This window comes from Lissotriton vulgaris, chromosome 1_1 (assembly GCF_964263255.1).
Source record: "Lissotriton vulgaris chromosome 1_1, aLisVul1.2, whole genome shotgun sequence".
Classification (NCBI taxonomy): domain Eukaryota; kingdom Metazoa; phylum Chordata; class Amphibia; order Caudata; family Salamandridae; genus Lissotriton; species Lissotriton vulgaris.
Window position 1 is genome coordinate 776,009,707 of NC_141685.1, and position 18,881 is coordinate 776,028,587.

At 43.2% G+C, this 18,881-nt stretch overlaps 1 protein-coding gene across 1 annotated transcript in view; it reads left to right on the plus strand.

Annotated features, from left to right (window-relative positions):
* The window catches only part of PRG4 (proteoglycan 4), a 486,064-nt gene that overhangs the window by 223,374 nt on the left and 243,809 nt on the right, over window positions 1-18,881 (plus strand). The window contains exon 13 of the mRNA XM_086956081.1: window positions 15,579-15,665. Within this exon, the coding sequence (XP_086812207.1) occupies window positions 15,579-15,665 (87 nt within the window). The remainder of the gene's footprint in view (window positions 1-15,578; window positions 15,666-18,881) is intronic.

The window sequence follows — 18,881 nt, forward strand, 5'->3', positions numbered from 1 at the left end:
TAGAGTTTCCCCTTACGCTAAAGAGAAAAGGAGCACTGCGCGTTTAGTGGTTGACTCTATCCGCCAATCTCTAAATAAGGCTCTTAACATTCCAAAAATAACAAGGCAAAATTTTGGAGAGACAGAACTGACATATGTGGACAGATTTAACACAACACTAAACAGAGCGTGAATACATGTTTCAGACATTCCAACATGGGGCTCTATCCTGATGGGTTGAGCGCGAGAGGGATCTAAAGTTCAAAAATATAACAAAAAATTTCTCTGAGATAATTCATAAACTATTTTGAATATTGGAATGTTGGGAGCTCCATGGAAGACAATAAAGTGGCTCAGGGCTATTCATGGCTAGTATAAGACCCCTGCTCCAATATTCCTATGTGTGTCTTTCTGTTTCTCCCTTTTTAGTTTAGTACACTCTACCCTCAGTGGTTGGAATGTTCTAATAGCCTTATAGCCCTTCTGCCTCTGCTAGACCTGTTAAAGGCCCTCTCCCTCATCATACACCTCGCCTGCAGCTTGGGACTATTACCCGAGGTCACAGCTTTTAATAACTAGTATGTATAAAGACAGTAGCGGGCTATATGGCTCTAATGGAACAAGTTGGAAACAGGCATGGCATTAAGTGGGCCCGGTCCTGCCAGTGCTCAGCACCGGCAGTTCGAAAAAGCCAGCACTGAGACGGCACAGTACAGCACAGTACTCCATTTTTGCCCTCAGGGTGAAAAGAAAATCTTAGCTCTGCTGCAGTGCCACCATTGACTGCCGTTGATGAATAATTCTTTCATAGTCTCATCCTGTCAGACCTGAAGCATTTTCAGTGCTATATTTGCTTATTTATCGTTAAGACTCCCTGTTTTCCGTTCTTACTGATTTTTACAGATAAATACAGACAGAACCCCATTTATTTTCTTGTCTGTTTTTATTTTTAGATGTGGATAAAAACAGAAATTGGGTTGTTTTTGGATGGTTCTAAATGCTGTCAGTTATGACTGCCAGGCCATTTGCTGTGCGGATTGACAGGCAAGGGGGGTGTTAAATAAGTAAAGGAATTTTAGTAGAGTCTTAAACAGCAGTAGATTTGCACAACCTTGATACTAAAATGTACATATTTTCATATAATTGCATATTTTATCATCTGAGTATGTTTATATAATTAAAACTTTTCAGGCGTTCAGGCATGAGTATACATTAACTGGTTAAATAAATGTAGAAATATACACATTTCAGCTTCATTTTTTCACAAAACATAAAATAAATGTGGATAAATACAGATACAATTAGCAAAAAATAAATATGGATAAATACTGACTGAAATGTCAAAAAAATAAATACCACAAAACAAGGAGCCCTGTTTATCATATGCAACTAATAACTATTGACAAAGCCAATAGTCCTGGCTTGTTGTAGGTTTAATGTTACTTGTATTACATAGCTAGATCCAATGACAGAAGCAACAAAATACCAGTCAGGCCACAAACTATGCTAAATAAAGATTTGTAGCGTATGTGTTTTTCAGCCACACCCTAAATTACATGGGCCATGTCCCTTTGAGAGTCTCCCCCCCCCCCCCCCCCCTCTCTCACCCTCCCCCTCTCTCTCACCCTCCACACACACACAGGAGCAGATTTACAAGGCCCTTGCGCCACTTTTGAGTCATTCTGAACATGGGAAAAAACACACAAAAGTGGCTCAAGGGGCTTGTAAATAAACCCCACAGTTTTTTAATCCCACTTAAAGCCCTGGGGTTGCTTCCCTATGTTTCCAACTTGCTCTGTCTAAAGTTCAGGCTTTAACTCGGAGCAATACCGAGTTATGTGTATGAACTTTAGAGTTTAGACGTCTCATACGCAAAAAAAAATAAAACACATGCGCTCACCCCGTCATGATACACGTCTCATGGTATGTAGACAGTGACCTCCTCAGCTTAAGTGCGGAGCTGAACTACGTCACCGGTATCCGAGCTGAGAGGAGCACTGTCTAGATATAATGTCGGAATGTCTGAAACGTATTTGCTTTAAAGTAAGTGTGGAGTGACACACGAAAACCTAAACAAGTGAGTTAGAGCAAATGTGTTCAGCCTCCCTTCTAGTTCTGTGCATTTGTGTGCCTCATTCATTTGGTGGGCTTTAGAACGGTGTCAATCTGTAACCCCTAAGCTACTAAAATGTGATTAACTTCATAAATTTACAGCTATAACCGTGGTAATAAAAGGAAATAATCATAATTATCTCCTGTTGTCCGGAACAAGGGCGTGATTGCGTCAGCGCATCTGGCAAACTTGTGGAAGGCAACTTCGAAAAAACACGTGTTTTATGAAAAGTACCCCGAAGCCGAGACGTGATTAACAGCCCAAACACAGCCCATGATTGCACGCAGCTGCTGCTAATGTGCGAAAAGAAAAAGTACAGGAAATTATGCAGAAAGTGATGCATGAAAGGAATGGCGGAACTCCAAACCGCCCGGCCAGCGGCATTTCGTGAATATCACTCCCTGCCAGGTTAACGTCTACAATGTTTGTTTATGCGTAGTAATGCTTTAATTAATTTTGTACTTATAAACAGCAGCGTTTACATATTCAAGTTATTATGTCAAGTTTATACAGCACAACCAGTCCAAATTCCCGTCATTTAAGCGCACAGTCTTAACGTTGTATCATGTATTTCAACAACTATAAACATTTCAAACAGGTGTAATCTACACTTCGCCCATGAACCCTGCATCCCACCCCTGCCCCACTCGGGAGCTTAAACAACAGTTTCACCACTTCTAAAATTCTTCCATGACAGCGAAAAGAAAAATTATCACGGTTCCAATAATCAGTCGACCAGTTCGTCCCGGGATTAACAGTTGATCACCTGGTCCTTGTTTTCTTATTGTATTGTATTGTAATTGCATTTATATATCGCTTACTACTCCTGAGGAGGCGTCACAGAGCTTTTTTGGCGAGTAGCACGCTACTCCGGAACCCATAAAGAATTAGTATGTTGAAAATATGAAAGTAATTTGAGTGGTGGATATATTAGTCAGTTATTTAGATTGAGAAGGATAGTAGAGGGATAGAAGAGGTAAAAAGGTTTGCATTTACATAGCGCTTGCTTCCCTTGATGGGGTGTTGAAGCACTTTTCGTCCAGTAGCATGCTACTTCTAAACCTATAAAGGGTTAGTGGCGAATTAGTATACTGAAAATATGAAGGTAATTTGAGCGGTGGTATGTTGATTTGCATAGGGCACTAATCACCTGAGAGTGTATCCAGGCGCGTGGTCTAGGTGTGTAGATCCACGGTGGTTATATGAAGACCAAGGTCTTCAGCTTCTTGCTGAAGTGAGGAGGAGTCTCTGATGTGTTGAGGGAAAACGTACCATGTCTTGGGTGTGATGTAGGAGAATGAACAACCTCAAGTTCTGTTTTTGTGGCTAGGGGAATGTGTGTGAGTAAGACAGAGTGTAGGTGCAGTAGTGGCCAACACAATGAAGAGTTGGTGGGGCAGAGGAGCGCAGGAGGGTGAAGCACGGGGTGTAATGTTTTTTTTTTTTAGGATGATCCCTAGATTTCTGGTGTGGACTGTGGGTATGGGTGCTGGTCCTAGTTCCGACTTCCACCAGGTAGAATACTTTGGGGAGGTCTTGTGGCCGAAGATCAGTCCTTCAGTCTTGTTGGGATTGAGCTTCAGGCAGTTGGTTCGCATTCAGTCTGATACGATCGCCATGCAGTTGATGAAGTTCGTTCTGGTGGTGCTTGTCTTGTCCGTCAGGGAGGATGAGGTGGGTGTCATCGGCATAGTCAATGACGGTAATGTGTTGTGATCGAATGATGTTGGTGGACGGTATCATGTATATGTTGAAAAGAGTGGGGCTGAGGGAGGATCGCTGAGGGACACTGCATATCAGTTTTTTGGTCTCTGATGTGAATGTTGGCAGCCTGACCCTTTGGGATCTTCCAGTGAGGAAGGAACAGATCCATTTGAGGGTGGATCCTTGTATGCCCATCTTATGGAGTCTTCTGATGAGGGTGTTGTGGGAGACAATGTCAAAGGCGGCGGAGAGGTCAAGCAGGATGAGGGCCGCTGTTTCTCCTCGATCCAAGATGTTTCGAATGTCGTTGGAGCTGCAATGAGTGCTGTTTCAGGGCTGTAGTTCTTTCTGAATCCTGATTGTGTGTTGTGTAGAAGATGGTGAAGTTCAAGGTGAGTTGTGAGTTGCTTGTTAATTGCCTTCTCAATCACTTTGGCTTGATAGGGGAGCAGAGAGTTTGGTCGGAAGTTGTTCGGTTGATTCAGGTCAGCTGTTGGTTCTTGGGGAGGGTGTTGATTTCTGCAAGTTTGCATTCATCTGGGAAAGTGGTGAACGCGACGGAGGTGTTGATGATGTGGGTCAGGGTAGTGTTGATTGGTGATGTTCCCAGGTTGAAGATTTGGTAAGAGCATGGGTCTGTTGGGGCCGCTGAATGGATGCTCCACATGATTTCTGGTGTGTCTTTTCTGGTGACAGTTGTCCATTCGGTCAGGTGGCTGTCTTGGATGATGGTGGATAGTTTAGGAATGTTGGGTTGTTGTGCGAAATTGCTGTAGATGTTTGTGATTTTGCTGTGGAAGAAGTTGGATAGGTTGTTTCAGAGTTGTTGGGAGGCAGCAATGTTATTCACAGTGGCCAAGGGTGAGGTGAAATCCTTGACGATCGAGAAGATCTCCTTGCATTTGTTGGAGCTTCCTTTGTTGCGGTCCACTAGTGCTTTTTTCTTGTTGTCTCTAATTTGCTATTGACAACGTCTTAGTGCAGCCTTGTCAGTAGGTCTGTTGGTGGAGTTGTGCCAGGCTTTCCATTTCCTTTCTATCTGTTTTCAGTGTTGTTTACTATTTAGGAGGTCTTATGTGTACTAGCTGGCCTGCTTGTTTGATCTACTATGCTTGTTGATTTTTTGGGGTTTGATGGGTATGAGGGAATCCGCAGTTCTTGCTTCGGGTTTTGAAGTTGTTGATGTCCTTGTTGAGGTTGTCTGTGGGGCTAGGCTGATCAGTGATTAGGACTCTGAGCCAGTCTGTCTCTGTAATTTTGCACCAGCTGCGGCTTGTAGTGCTGAACCTGGTTGGGGTGTTGAATTGAGATGTGCTGATTTGAAAGTGGATGGATTGGTCAGTCCATGTGAGCTGCGTGGTGGAGTTGTATTTGATGATATTGCTTGTAGTGAAGATATGGTCCACTGTATGTACTGCGGTGTGTGTTTGTTCCATGACAAGCTGGATGAGTCCAATGTTGCTCAAGTTTTTGTGCTGTGGAGAAGAGGTTGTTTCTGTCTTCCAGGTGAAAGTTGAGGTCACTGAGGAGAATGCAGGCTCTGGAGTCAATGGTGAGCGGAACAGTGAAAAGGTTAATAAAGGTGATTGGTTGTTCTATTGGTTGGTTTGCGAGGGTACCATTCAGGGTGAATTTGTCAGAGGTTTGCAGCTCGAAGTGCAGGTGTTCCACGAATGGGGTGGCATTCTCTGTGGATATTGTGCATTTGATGGATTCCTTGTAGATGTTGGTGAGTCCTCCTCCTGGCTTGTGAAGGCAGTCCTGTCGAATGATCTTGTAGCCTGCTGGGATTGCAATAGCGATGTTGGGAGCCATCGAGGGGTTGAGCGAGGTCTCTGTGATGAAGAGGATTTCGGGTGGGTTGCTGCTCAGAAAAGCCCCCATTATGTTTGTGTGTTTGCTGAGTGATCGTGTGTTGAGAAACTTTCAAGCGAGTGGGTGTTGATGTGCGGGTTTGCTGCGGCATGTGGTGTAGGGTGGGAGTGTAGACATTGTTGGTGCTTGTGTAGTGTGTGTTGGGAGGGGGTGTTGAGGACGCTGTTAGTCTTTACACGGTGGGTGTGGGTACGTGGCTGCTGCCGAACCGACAGTGGGTACAGGTGAAAGCTCCTATCGTGGTGTGAAGTGCGGTGTGGCCACAGTTGAGCGAATGGCATTCCGGGTTTAGTGACCAAAGGAGTGCTGCAGAGTATTAGTGGGCGATGATCGGACCAGGGTTTGTGGAGATGGGCATGGTCCGGTGCAGACAGGTGCAGACAGGTACAGACGTGCTAGCCTTTTGCCCACCCTCTGCACGCGTCCACTGTGCATCTATGTTACAGCTGTCCTTAAGTAGGTCCTGAGAAGGGGGAGGAGTACGGGATGACATGATGTAATTTACTGTGTGTCGGTTGATGGAAAATGAAGTCCTATTTCTTGGCATCTTCTCTTAAAGACAGTTTTGGTGGGAAAACCAGTAATGCCCCTTCCTGTCCAGATCAATGTTGGGAAATTCAGTGATGTCACGTCCTGTGTAGGTGGATGATGGGTGATGGGCGATCCAGTAATGTCACTTTCTGTGCTAATGAGTGGTGGGAATTGAAATTCTCTTGCGTGGCTTCCTCTTTTAAAGATGTTTTTGTTGGGAAAACCAGTAATACCACTTCCTGTCCAAGTGGATGATGGGAGATTCAGTACTGTCACTTCCTGTGCAGGTGGATGATGGGAGATGTCCAGTGATATCACTCCCTGTGTTGATGGGTGTTGCAAAAAAAGAAGTTGTTGCTAGGCTGCATGTCTTACACTTCTGACTAGTTTGTGGGGTGCTCACTACTAGATATTGTTCTCTATAATATGATTCCCCTTCATCCCATCAGACCCAGCCTTTACTCACCAACCTTCCTTGTCTCTCCATATTTCCGGGGCTCATTTTGATGAAAAACATAGATAAAGATACAAACTAATGTCCGCTGTCATCTATACTACTATTATAAAGAGAGAACTGTGTCCTTTGAGCCAGGTAAACTCGAAAAGTACACCACCAATCGCAACACGCAATACAGCGTTGGAAAGGGGGGGTCCTGTAGATGGACATAGGCTATAAAAAATATAAAAATAAACAATAAAAAAAAGTAGTCCCTAAGAAGTAGCGCCGGCCGTGTGCGCTAACAACGTGGACGTGCATGCTGACATCATCTAGCGCGGGGAGGAGCGGTGGACAGCAGCGGTGAAGTCGAGCTGAGATACATGAAGCGCGGGGAGGAGCGGAATGTGTGCGGCTCAGAGAAGCGATGGGAGGAGGCGGAACGAGGAGCGGTGAATTCGGGCTGATGGGAGGAGGCGGAACGAGGAGCGGTGAAGTTGGGCTGAGGTAGGTGAAGCGCGGGAGCACTTGGAGGAGGCGGAACGTGTGCCGCTGAGTGAAGCGCGGGGAAGAGTGGAAATGTCGTGGCGGGCGGGGGCCGGGGCGGGAGTGCACGCAAGGCCGAAAGTGTGCGGCTGAGTAAATGTAAATGTAATGTAAATGTAAATTGATACTTGTATAGCGCACTACTCACCCGCAAGGGTCTCCAGGCGCTTGTACGAATACCACTGTGGAACCCATCCTGGCTTTCCCTGTGAAGCGTCCACTCCTGGGCACCCCCAAGGAGGAGGCCAGGCATCCTTAGCGTTGTGGGGGCCGTTGTGGAGACTAAGCAAGCTATTGCCCAGAGTTGCAGAGTGGGACTCCATGATTGGAATAGGCACTGAGGCGAGAATTATCAGGTCTGTGGAATTTTTTAGCCCAAGACCCGCCGAGGTGGGGAATTGAACCCTGGTCCCGGGCTAGACCTCTGCATCAGGGTCTGCCCCTCTAACCATTGAGCCACAATTCTCCACTCCACTCCAGTGAAACGCGGGGAGGAGTGGAAATGTCGTGGCGGGCGATGGCCGGGGCGGGAGTGCACGCAAGCCTGAAATGCTGCCCCCAGCCCCTTTCTGCCCCAGGCAACGCTGGGGCGGGCTGCTAGTGTTATATAAGGTCGAAAAAAAGTATACAATGATACAGATTTGATGATTACAATGTAAGTTTCTCCCGTATTTAACACAACGTGTGGTAAGGTGGACAAAGCTTCAAGATAATGATGCATGTGGCAGTGTAAAGAGAAAAAAAAAGACAACTAGACTAACAAACTTAACGAAAACTAACCATTAACATTCTCCACCGGATGGTTATAACACCAAATAATGATATTGGCAATAGACTGCATGATGAGCCTACTGCCCATAGATAGTATCATTGTGTACACAAACAAAATATTTTACATCAACTACGATTTAACAGCATTTAATTAAACAATATGATGTGATAACATTGCCTATAAAGAGAATTTCACGAAGATAAAGTGAAGAGGATATTTGATGGTCTGTCTTCTCCTATTCATTTCCTCTTTTATAGAAGATAAGGTGAAGTTTATTTCACGGTAGCCTTTCTTTATTGTGTACATATACACCCTTTCAAGCAACACTGTCTGCACTTTGAATTAAACAAAGCTGTGCCCACAAAGTGTACCTTCAAACATGGTCAGCAGCTTTAAAGTTGGATAAAATCATTCTTGTTCCTGTTGCTAAAAATATCTGTAGTAGTCAACAAAACAATTTGCCAGTACTGTGCAATAGTTAACAAAACTTTATGAAAAAGAGCTATTAATTGCTCTTTCAAAATGACCACTCTTTCAGTCAAGGTAAGTTGTAGAAAATCTTTTGTTGATCTTTATTTGTTAATTTTGACTTCTTTGGTAAAAATATTTTTTGTTTTTCTTGTATTTTTTGTTTTCAGCTATATACAAAATTAAACGTTATTTAACAATACAGAGGAGAAGCAGATTCATAGACAGGGGGCTTGATCACTAGGGTGCATTGTGCCACATTTACACACGAACTCAACAAACGACATAGACACCAGACAACAAGTGAACACTGAACAGTACCTAAAGAGATCAGGGCGGTGGTAGTTGGTGGCGTGATTTTTTTAACAAAAAGACAGTTTGTTCAAGAAAATCAAATTTGTTATTCTCTGATGTAAAGTTTAACCTATTTACAATCAAATCATTTGAGACCAACTTAATGGGTACTACACTTTGGATATATGACGAAGGCGAAACAATCGATTTTAAATAAAACTTAACGATTTCCAGTCATTACAAACAATTGGCCAAACCACTGGCCAAACAGCCACAAAAGTGGCGCCAACTAACTAACACCTTGGTCGACGCGTTTCGAATCATAGTTTGTTCAAAAGGATTCTCTTCAGGACCATACACATTAAATCTGTCAATGATTTAACTGGGGCTTGAGCGTGCAATGGATAGAAGTATTTATGTCATGTCCTAATCCGCATGGGTAAATCCAACAAGTGAACGTCATCCACTGATTATTTTGTGTTTTCTGACGGGCCTCGTGATTCAATCTGAGGCGGTGCGTCTTTCTCCTCCAGGCTCGGTCGCGTATACAGCTGATCGCGACCGAGCCTGGAGGAGAAAGACGCACCGCCTCAGATTGAATCACGAGGCCCGTCAGAAAACACAAAATAATCAGTGGATGACGTTCACTTGTTGGATTTACTCATGCGGATTAGGACATGACATAAATACTTCTATCCATTGCACGCTCAAGCCCCAGTTAAATCATTGACAGATTTAATGTGTATGGTCCTGAAGAGAATCCTTTTGAATAAACTAGGATTCGAAACGCGTCGACCAAGGTGTTAGTTAGTTGGCGCCACTTTTGTGGCTGTTTGGCCAGTGGTTTGGCCAATTGTTTGTAATGACTGGAAATCGTAAAGTTTTATTTAAAATCGATTGTTTCGCCTTTGTCATATATCCAAAGTGTAGTACCCATTAAGTTGGTCTCAAATGATTTGATTGTAAATAGGTTAAACTTTACATCAGAGAATAACAAATTTGATTTTCTTGAACAAACTGTCTTTTTGTTAAAAAAATCACGCCACCAACTACCACCACCCTGATCCCTTTAGGTACTGTTCAGTGTTCACTTGTTGTCTGGTGTCTATGTCGTTTGTTGAGTTCGTGTGTAAATGTTGCACAATGCACCCTAGTGATCAAGCCCCCTGTCTATGAATCTGCTTCTCCTCTGTATTGTTAAATAACGTTTAATGTTGTATATAGCTGAAAACAAAAAATACAAGAAAAACAAAAAATATTTTTACAAAAGAAGTCAAAATTAACAAATAAAGATCAACAAAAGATTTTCTACAACTTACCTTGACTGAAAGAGTGGTCATTTTGAAAGAGCAATTAATAGCTCTTTTTCATAAAGTTTTGTTAACGATTGCACAGTACTGGCAAATTGTTTTGTTGACTACTAATTGGGCGCAGCCTTACTGTGCCTCACGCCAGACCCGTTTAGTTACTTGGCCAAAAATATCTGTAGAGCAGAGGCCAGAATCATTTAAAGTATGTAGAGGGGTATTCAAAGAAAACCCATTATAACCATTACAGAATCAATGTGTAGGATGCCATGTTGAATCTTTCAAATATAGTCATTCATTTTCAACCATTGAGGGAGGATAAGTTAACAATGAAACATCATGTCCCCGATGTCTCGTTTGACCTCATTACAGTTCCAACTGATATCAGTTGACAACAGACTGGGCCAACAAATCCAAGATGGGTTCCAAAATAATATATGGATGGCCCTAAAAGTAGGCTGGACTAAGAAAGGAACGATCTTGGGTGTACAAAAGGAAATCAATATTTTGGATTGTGTATCAGATTCAAGGGCATTCTAGGCTTATCGTTTGCAACCTCATTCGAACAAGTTTCCTTAAATTTCCTTTCTTCTGAGATCGCAGCAACGTGCGACGGGTAAGATAGTACTTTATAATCAATAGGGGGTTGCACTCAGCCATTCCTATGCTTCATAGGGTAGTCTGAGGGCTGTAGGCCTCTGTCCTGACTTCTAAAGCTGCCTGTCCTGCCACTGACAAATGTAGTGTCCTTTGTCCCCCCAGACAGATTGGAGTCATACCAGAAAAAGGAAAAGGTTAGACAAAAGGGGCATCCCCACCCACAAGCTGGTACTGGCTGGAAATAAGGATGCCACCCTCAGTACCTCTAATCAGAACACGCCAGGCACTAAAGAAGATTCTGCTCTGCTTTATGAAGAAAGAAGAGTGGACTTGCTTGTCTTGAACTCATGATTACCAGAAGTGACTCCAAAGGTCAGATGACTGACCTCCTGTTTGAACTACAGGGGCACAACAAGCTTCCAGTGTACTACCCTGCACCTGCCCATCTGATCAGCACCAATTGGACCTCCCTGAGTCTTGCAGCAGCCTCTGTCAACACGAGCCTCCAGCTGAGACCCCTGTATGCAACCCATACTACATTGCTGTAGGCCCGAGCTTGTGACTTTGACCTAGTCCAGTGCAACCACACAGCCACGAGTGGTGCCTTATGCTTTCTGCCACTATTTTCACCTGAACCTTCCAAAATTAATAACTACGGTTGTACTTATCGGATTTTACTCATTATGGGGTAATTTTACTTATTAAAATGTACTCCAGGTTTTAACTTGATTTGGGATTTTACTTGTGTTGTGTTTTTAGTTTATTACTGTTTGAGTGCTGCATAAATATTTTAAGCATTGCCTCTAAGGGACGCCTGATTGCTTTTGTGCCAAGCTACCAGACGGTTAAGCATTGGTTTATTTGGTGACTTTTGTGGTTCACCCTGACAAGGACTGTTTTTATTATTTGAATCCTGCTTCCATCCCCCTCAAATAGCAATCATATTTCTTACAGGGGTCTAAGTTTCACTAACAACTACACACTCATAATTCCCTGTTCAACCAACAATGGGCCAACCACTTGTGTGTGAGGGCACACTTAAAAATGGTTCTTAAACTTAACAGTGTTGAAGTTCTTCCATATAAGAAACAAGAACAGCTACTTATATGGGATGAGTTCCCAGCCTGATGAACCTTCAAGCCAAACCTGAATTCAATGTTTCCACGAAACTCTCCTGCTTTCATCATAATTGCTACATGGCATTTACGAAAACACCTTCATTACAATGTGTGCTACGATAACGAGTACAAACACCATCAGTGCACATGATTATTTCCTTTTTATATTGCATAATGAGGAATAACCTGAAAAAATGTAGTTGCTGACTTTGCAATGTTATGACTGCTGCTGCATAGATCTGTATGATCATTTCTGTCCTTGGTAGGAGCTGGTGGAATATGTCTGTACAAAAATCCTGTAATGGGCACAAAATAAAAAACCAGACACAAAAGAGGTTTTTGCCAAAGGTGTCATTGTGTGCACAATTCAGAATTTTGCCATCAGTGGGTTAAACCTGACTCCTGAACAGTGTTGGAGACTGGGAAGGGTGAGGTGAAAAAAGTACTTTTAGAATGGAAAGGTGTTTGTTATACCTAATATATCGAGGAGCAAAAGGTCAGCTGTAAAAATGTTTAGGGGGGTGCCCCAACTCCTTAATGGCGACATAGAGGCATAATTTAGTTAACAGTTCCTAGAAACCTCTCATACCTAAATGAATAGGTACCTACCAACAGGATCTGAGATCACCTGGCAATGTCCACATTTTCAAAAGTTATATTTCATGGTCAAAATTACCCCTGCCTTGGGAACATATTTTCCAAATACCATTTTAGTATGATAAAGCAATGGGAACATTTTGTTAGTCATCAATCAAGAATTTCCATGCCAACCTGTGCTTTCTCAGATTGTGAAGTGCAGGCCCTGAAAAAGTAGAAAATAATGTATTATTCATTAATGGCTGTAGGAAGCTGGCTCTTTATATGATATACCAAAAAGAGGTATATCGTGCAAAGAGTGCTAGTATTCCCTTATGAGTGGACAGAGGCTTGCTCTAACAATCCCAAGGTGCTCTTCTAGGGGGTAGTCTGGTCGAGCAGCCGTAGGCATCTCAAAGAGGAGTGTTAGACATTTGCAAACACTCACATAGCCAAAAAAAATGGAAAGACGACTCAATAAAGAGATTCACACCAATTTATGAAAATAAAATGTATCTTTATATATATTTAGGCACCTGAATTAATACGATCAGGCAAGTACGTTTCGAGAAAGAAATACTTTACGTTTTTAAAAGTCAACGCTTAATGCAATTTTCAGAAGCTGCAATGTTATCCTATGAGAGGAAAAACAAACATGGCATTCAAGTAGAGTACAGCAACTTATGAGACCAATCTCCTGGACTTATGGTGAGTATGGGGCATGGTCTAAGGCAGCACCAGTGGCACTAGTGCAGCCGGGTGCAGTGGTGCAATACAGCGTCAAGCGCCCAATGCTACTCCATGGGGATTGGTCTTTGTGAAAAGAGGATACAGGTTTGGACTGGGTGGCCAGTCGGGCTGAACCAACAGGAGGGCTCAGGCCTCATGATGTTCAGGGATGTGGGGACACTTTTTGGTCCTCTTCTCCATGGCCCAGGGGCGACCAGTGCAGAGGTGTCTTTAGGAGAAGTGTTTCTGTCACCGGGAGCACTTGTGGTCACAGGGGCCTACAAACAGAGGCTGCAGCTAGTAGCAGTGAGTCCACAGTGGGTAGTCTAAGGTGGACTTTGTCGCTGGAGAGCAAAGGGACCATGCTGGCACCATTGGCCCACTTCAGCTCAGGCTAGGCAGCTTGGGTGCAGTGGTGTTTTCAGGTTTCGGGTCTTTGTGGTCCGGAACCTTCACAGCTTGGTCTTCTACCTGTAGGATGGAGGGGAACAGTTCCCCTGCTCCTCGGAAGTTCCTGAATCTTGAGGGAAGTGTTGGAAGCCATTCCAGGCTTTGGAGGATCAGCAGTTTGCAGGGTGAGATGACTTTAGTGCATTTGTCAAAAATAGGAGAACAGGTTGGCAGGGTTGGTGCCAAGTCAGTTGTTTCTTCTTCTGTTCTTGCTTTTTGCAGCTCTTCGGTCCTTCTTCGTCTCTTGGTTGGAAGGCGCTGATTTCCTAGTGCCAGGGGTGCCCCTAAATACTAGATTTTGAAGCATTAGGGGAGTGTAGGTTGTTGGCCAAAGGGCTACATTCTCCTGGGGTCACTTCGCCCCTATATGACCACTTCCTGTGGGAAATGGGCATAACCCAGTTCCAGAGTTCCTAAGTTTGCCATCACCAAGATGGCAGACTCTGAGATTTCATCTTCACTTCAGGTAGCCCACATTAGGGGTGTAACTAACCTGAAGGTTAACAAGCCTCTGCTACCATCTTTTCCCGGTGCCAAAAAGGGGCCTGGTCAAGGCGGGGGTCGGTATTCTCTCCTGTGAAGGAAGCCAGATTCACATACCAAAGGTGGTGGGTTCTCGGAAGCTCCCTGCCTTGGCATGCTAATTCACAGGACATTCTGTGGGAGAAGGTGTAAACACCCTCTGCTGGATGATGCTTTGTTCATGACCTCCTGAAAGAAAAGGCCCTCACCCTTGTGTGTCAGGAACTTGTCGGGTGGAAGGCTGGCTAAGACCAGTCCATGAGCACACTGGTAATTGGTAGGTTTTCAGGGGCATCTCTAAGGTGCCCTATGAGTGCATGTATTGGTAAATCCGACACTGGTACCAGTGTGGGATTAACAATATGAGATGTTTAATTCCAAACATCTCTATTTTCAGTAAAGCCATCATGTAGCTGGGGACCTCGTTTTCACCAGTGACCAGCACATGTTCTTAAAATAGCTTCCCTGGTCACTTGTACTGGCAGTAATGGAAGTGAACAGCACTGGGACATATCTGCTCATGCAGGAATGCCCACACATGTAGTATAGTGCTCTCTGACTTAAGGCTGTAAGGCCTGGTGTAGGGGTGATTACCTGTACTGCATGTAGTGTCTGTGGCACCGCACACAGAGAAGTGTGCCATGTCATGTCTTCACTTTTATCTGCATCAAGACCCACAGCCTGCAGTGGCAGGCTGTATGTGCTTGGTGAAGTGTCGCTTAAGATAGTACAGTTTGTGCTGCACCCTTTAAGGACTCTCTTTATCCTCCTTGACCTAGGTAACAGGGGTACCATTTACTAGGGACTTACAGGGAGTGCTAAAGATATTGCCATTTTGGGAAACAAATGTAGAGTTTTGAGAAACAGATCTGGCACTGGGGACCCGGTTAGCAGGAACCCAGTGCACTTCCAGTCAAAATCACATCAAATACCAGGCAAAAAGAGGGGGTGACCATGTAAAAAAGTGCACTTTCCTACAATGGTTACAGTACAAGCATGTGTTTACCATGCGTGAAGATAGATTGATGGCTGATCTGCTGGTATGGGGGCCAGGGACGACAACCTTACTGGTGGCGATACCTCTGCCCCTGCAACTGCTGTGGAGGTGGGGACTATCCCAGACATAGGCCTCCTGACCCTGGGGGAGACAATCCAATGGAACGGTTGCGCCCTGGCGCAGAGAATTGGAATTAGGCTGGTGGAAGTACTATTGTTTCTAAAGTTTAATGCCTATATCCTTCAGATGCTGTACTATGTCACAAACTGAGTACGGGAGGTGGAGTGGGAGGGTTTCTTTGTTTAACTTCTGAATATACCTTATGACCTTTGGAGTTCCACATGCTGCATGATAGGATGTATATGGTTGGTAATATTGCCCATAAAGTGGAAATGTATGGTGTTGAAATGCCAATAAAACATATAAAACAATACAAAGCATCTGTTTACAAGAGCAAATGTTAGGAATAGTGGTTCACAGTAAGTATTCATATCGATTATAAATAGTTCTAAAAACCTAAATCTTTCTCTTCTTCTCCTTCATCATTTCCACCAAATGAAGTTGACCTACCACCCAAGAAACGCTCCCCCAAGAACCCAAAGAAGACAGCAAATAAGGACAAGGCTACTCCTGAAGATGAATTCCCAGGTATGAGATGGAACTGGCTAAAATGATTGTTGTTTTACAAGTATATTTGAGAAATAGCACAGGGCAATTTACCCAGAATTGGGCATTTGGTGTGAGCTGTGTTCATCCAGTTGAATACAACCTTCATTCTTTACAACGGTGCATGATGCACACATGTTATTGTACATTGGTAGGTACATTTGAAGAAGTCTTGGCATGCAATAATAGAGGACACTCACTCCTTGTGGTGAGGATTGGGATAACGGTGATGGTGATGGCAGGCATCCTATGACACAGATCAATGCCCAACCCTGTTCGAGCTATGTTAGTAGTTTAACCGGTTATTGGCTGCTGAAGCAGACGCATCTGGCAGTGGGTGACGGAGGCTGTTTAGAAAGGCAGCTGTTGTTTGTTGCAAGACAACGTTCCCCTAAATTCCTTGTGTACTATTGAGTGGTGCTTTGAAAGTTAAATTATGTTGTAGATATGTTTCCACCCCAGCATTTAGAAAAGGGAACACAGGCTAGTAAACAACCAGGTTTCATATCAGGAGTAGAAATCAAAAAAATTTGAGGCAGAGGAAAATAATGAAACAATAACCAATAGCCTGCTTTAGAGTTGGCTAAGGTTCACCTCTGAAGTCAGCATTTCCACCAAACATTAGAGGATTTTCCATTACCATCTAACTCTTAATCCGACCCCTAATGTCCACCCAAGATGGCTGAACCACACACACCTTTAGTGGATTACAACTGCAGATCCTAAATCCAAATTTTGCTAAACAGTTGATGGAGTCTGGGCCCATTTGCACAATAACACTCGGTAAACGATCTTTTGTATAACATGAGATCCAACTTCAGTGTAGCCACTTTAGGTTACACAATAACTCAGTTCTACACCAGGGGCAAGATGCACAACCTGGCAAATATCGACCCACAAACTGCGTCGCTTTTGTGACTGGCTATCTGGCATGCACAACAGGGTCTTGGACTGTTTGCGATTCACAATGGGGGTCGCTAAATACAAGGCTCATGAATATTACTGAGCCACTCGCATTTTGCAACCCTTTTTGGAATGGCTGGCCAGCCCAGGGATGGTGGCCTGCTGGGCTCAGCAGACCACCATGTCTGGGGCTGCTTTTAAATAAAGCAGTTTTTTTAATGCAGCCCATTTTCCTTAAAGGAAAACAGGATGCACTTAAAAAAACTGTGCATGCATTTGCAAAGGCGAAGGGGTTCCCTCTTCCCATTTGCGAATGCATTACCACCTACTTGAAGTAGGTGTTAATTTGCAAGTGTTTTGCAACCATAATTGCAGTCGTAAAACATTTGTACGTGGCTATGGAGTTGCTATTTGGAAGGGAACGTCCCTTCCAAATACCGAGTCGCAAAACAGTATTGTGCGAGCTGTCATGTATTTGAGACTCACAAAATTCAGTTTGTACATGGGCCCATGGTTTTTAGCGTGCTCAGACTTGTCTAACAACCGTTTGTGCACGCTACAAACCATTGTACATCTGCCCCATAGTCTCCAGTTAGTAAGTTTATTCCAAATTCAAAAACAGATTAATATATACCAGTCTGAGCATTATTGTGTAGAAATACAATTAAATAGTAAGAAGACAAATCTTCGAAAGCTATTCACCCTATATAACAAAAAGAAACCAACTAATGCTGGTATCTCTATGTAAGTAAGAAGAAAACAGAACTTTGCATCAGATTGCCTTAACTTGTTATTGAAAATAAGCATGAATCCCTATCTATCCCTATTCTATCCTACCCTAAAGTGGCAACCCTAAACTAAAGCACATAGAAGGAAATAGAGGGAAGGTGTAAGGCGTCAGAGTCCTCTGTACAGGAGCTCTACATGGGTCAAGTAACATAAAGCCACAGTAACTAAAGCAGAGGTCTGCACCTCAAGGTGTGTTAAGTCATAATTCTAGTTATCTATCCCTTACTACGTTGCATCAAAACATAAGTTGTGCCCAAAGGACATACCTCAAACTGTATTCAGTCAATTTCCATACTATCAGCATACATTGGCTTCCTCACACCATCTTGCTGTTCCCATAAATCGTTACTGCGGCTCAACTTGGTCTCGTCTCCGTCTGCTGTGAGAATTCACCTCCCATGTTGTTGTTGCTTTCTTTGTACCAGTTGCCGCTTCGCATGTCTCACTATCTACTAAGAACAAAATCCCTTTTCTCTTTACTAATGAAGTCTTGTCCACCTGCAGTGGGAACACAAAATCCATGCAACATATCTACAGCAAGAATGAAATATGAATTTGAACTTTAAACTGAAATGTGAGCTTGAATCCTAATGCATCTCAGACCCACAAGTTAGGCTAAGTTAACACGTGCACAGGTTACATTATGTGTAGCTTTAGAATTAATGCAGCAGTAATGTGATTATTCATTTAGAGCATCTGAGCACATAAACTTTCATTTAGTAAACATACCACTATGTTCACTCACCTGTGAACATTCCTGCAAACAACGTCAAAAAGAGTCACAATTCTATCAGTTACGTCTCTAAATACATATATTGCGTTAGTTCTCAGGGATACTTTAATTACGTAATACCCCCACTGTCGATTTCAACATTAGTCACACAGAATACATGTGAGTGCAGACTACTTGTGATTATAATGCACTCCTAACAATTGTGGAAACATTGGAAAAAAACAGCAAAACAGGGTAGCTTTGCCTGCAAATGTACACTGGGGCTACAATATTCAACATGGTGACATCTCATGAGTCCAACATTAAATAACTGATGACAGAATTCATAGTAGAAATTGGAGGGCCAAGGATGAAGTAAAAGACACTGAGCTTGAGCCTGAGTATTTCTAGGTAGGTTCAACAAGACTGATGTTAGAGCTTTGGGAGTGAACAAAGAATAGTCTGATCTGAAGAAAAAGTAAAGCATCTACAGTTATAGACTTGGTGACCCCCGTCTAAACAAGCACTAGCAAAGCCAACAGGTCAGTTCTTGGTCAGAGAGCTATTGGTTTTGCCAATAACTGTTTCCATTGCTATGGTTTATTATTAGTTTACTGCTCCAAGAAGTCACATATTACCTATCTTGGAATGGACGACTACAGATATATTAATAATGCATGTTTCCATGTTCAATGAATATTCATGATCATAGTGCCATCAAACCAAAGGACCAATGATTTGATTTTACCCTTTATAAAAAATTCTAAACTAACCTTTAACATGTTTGATATTGC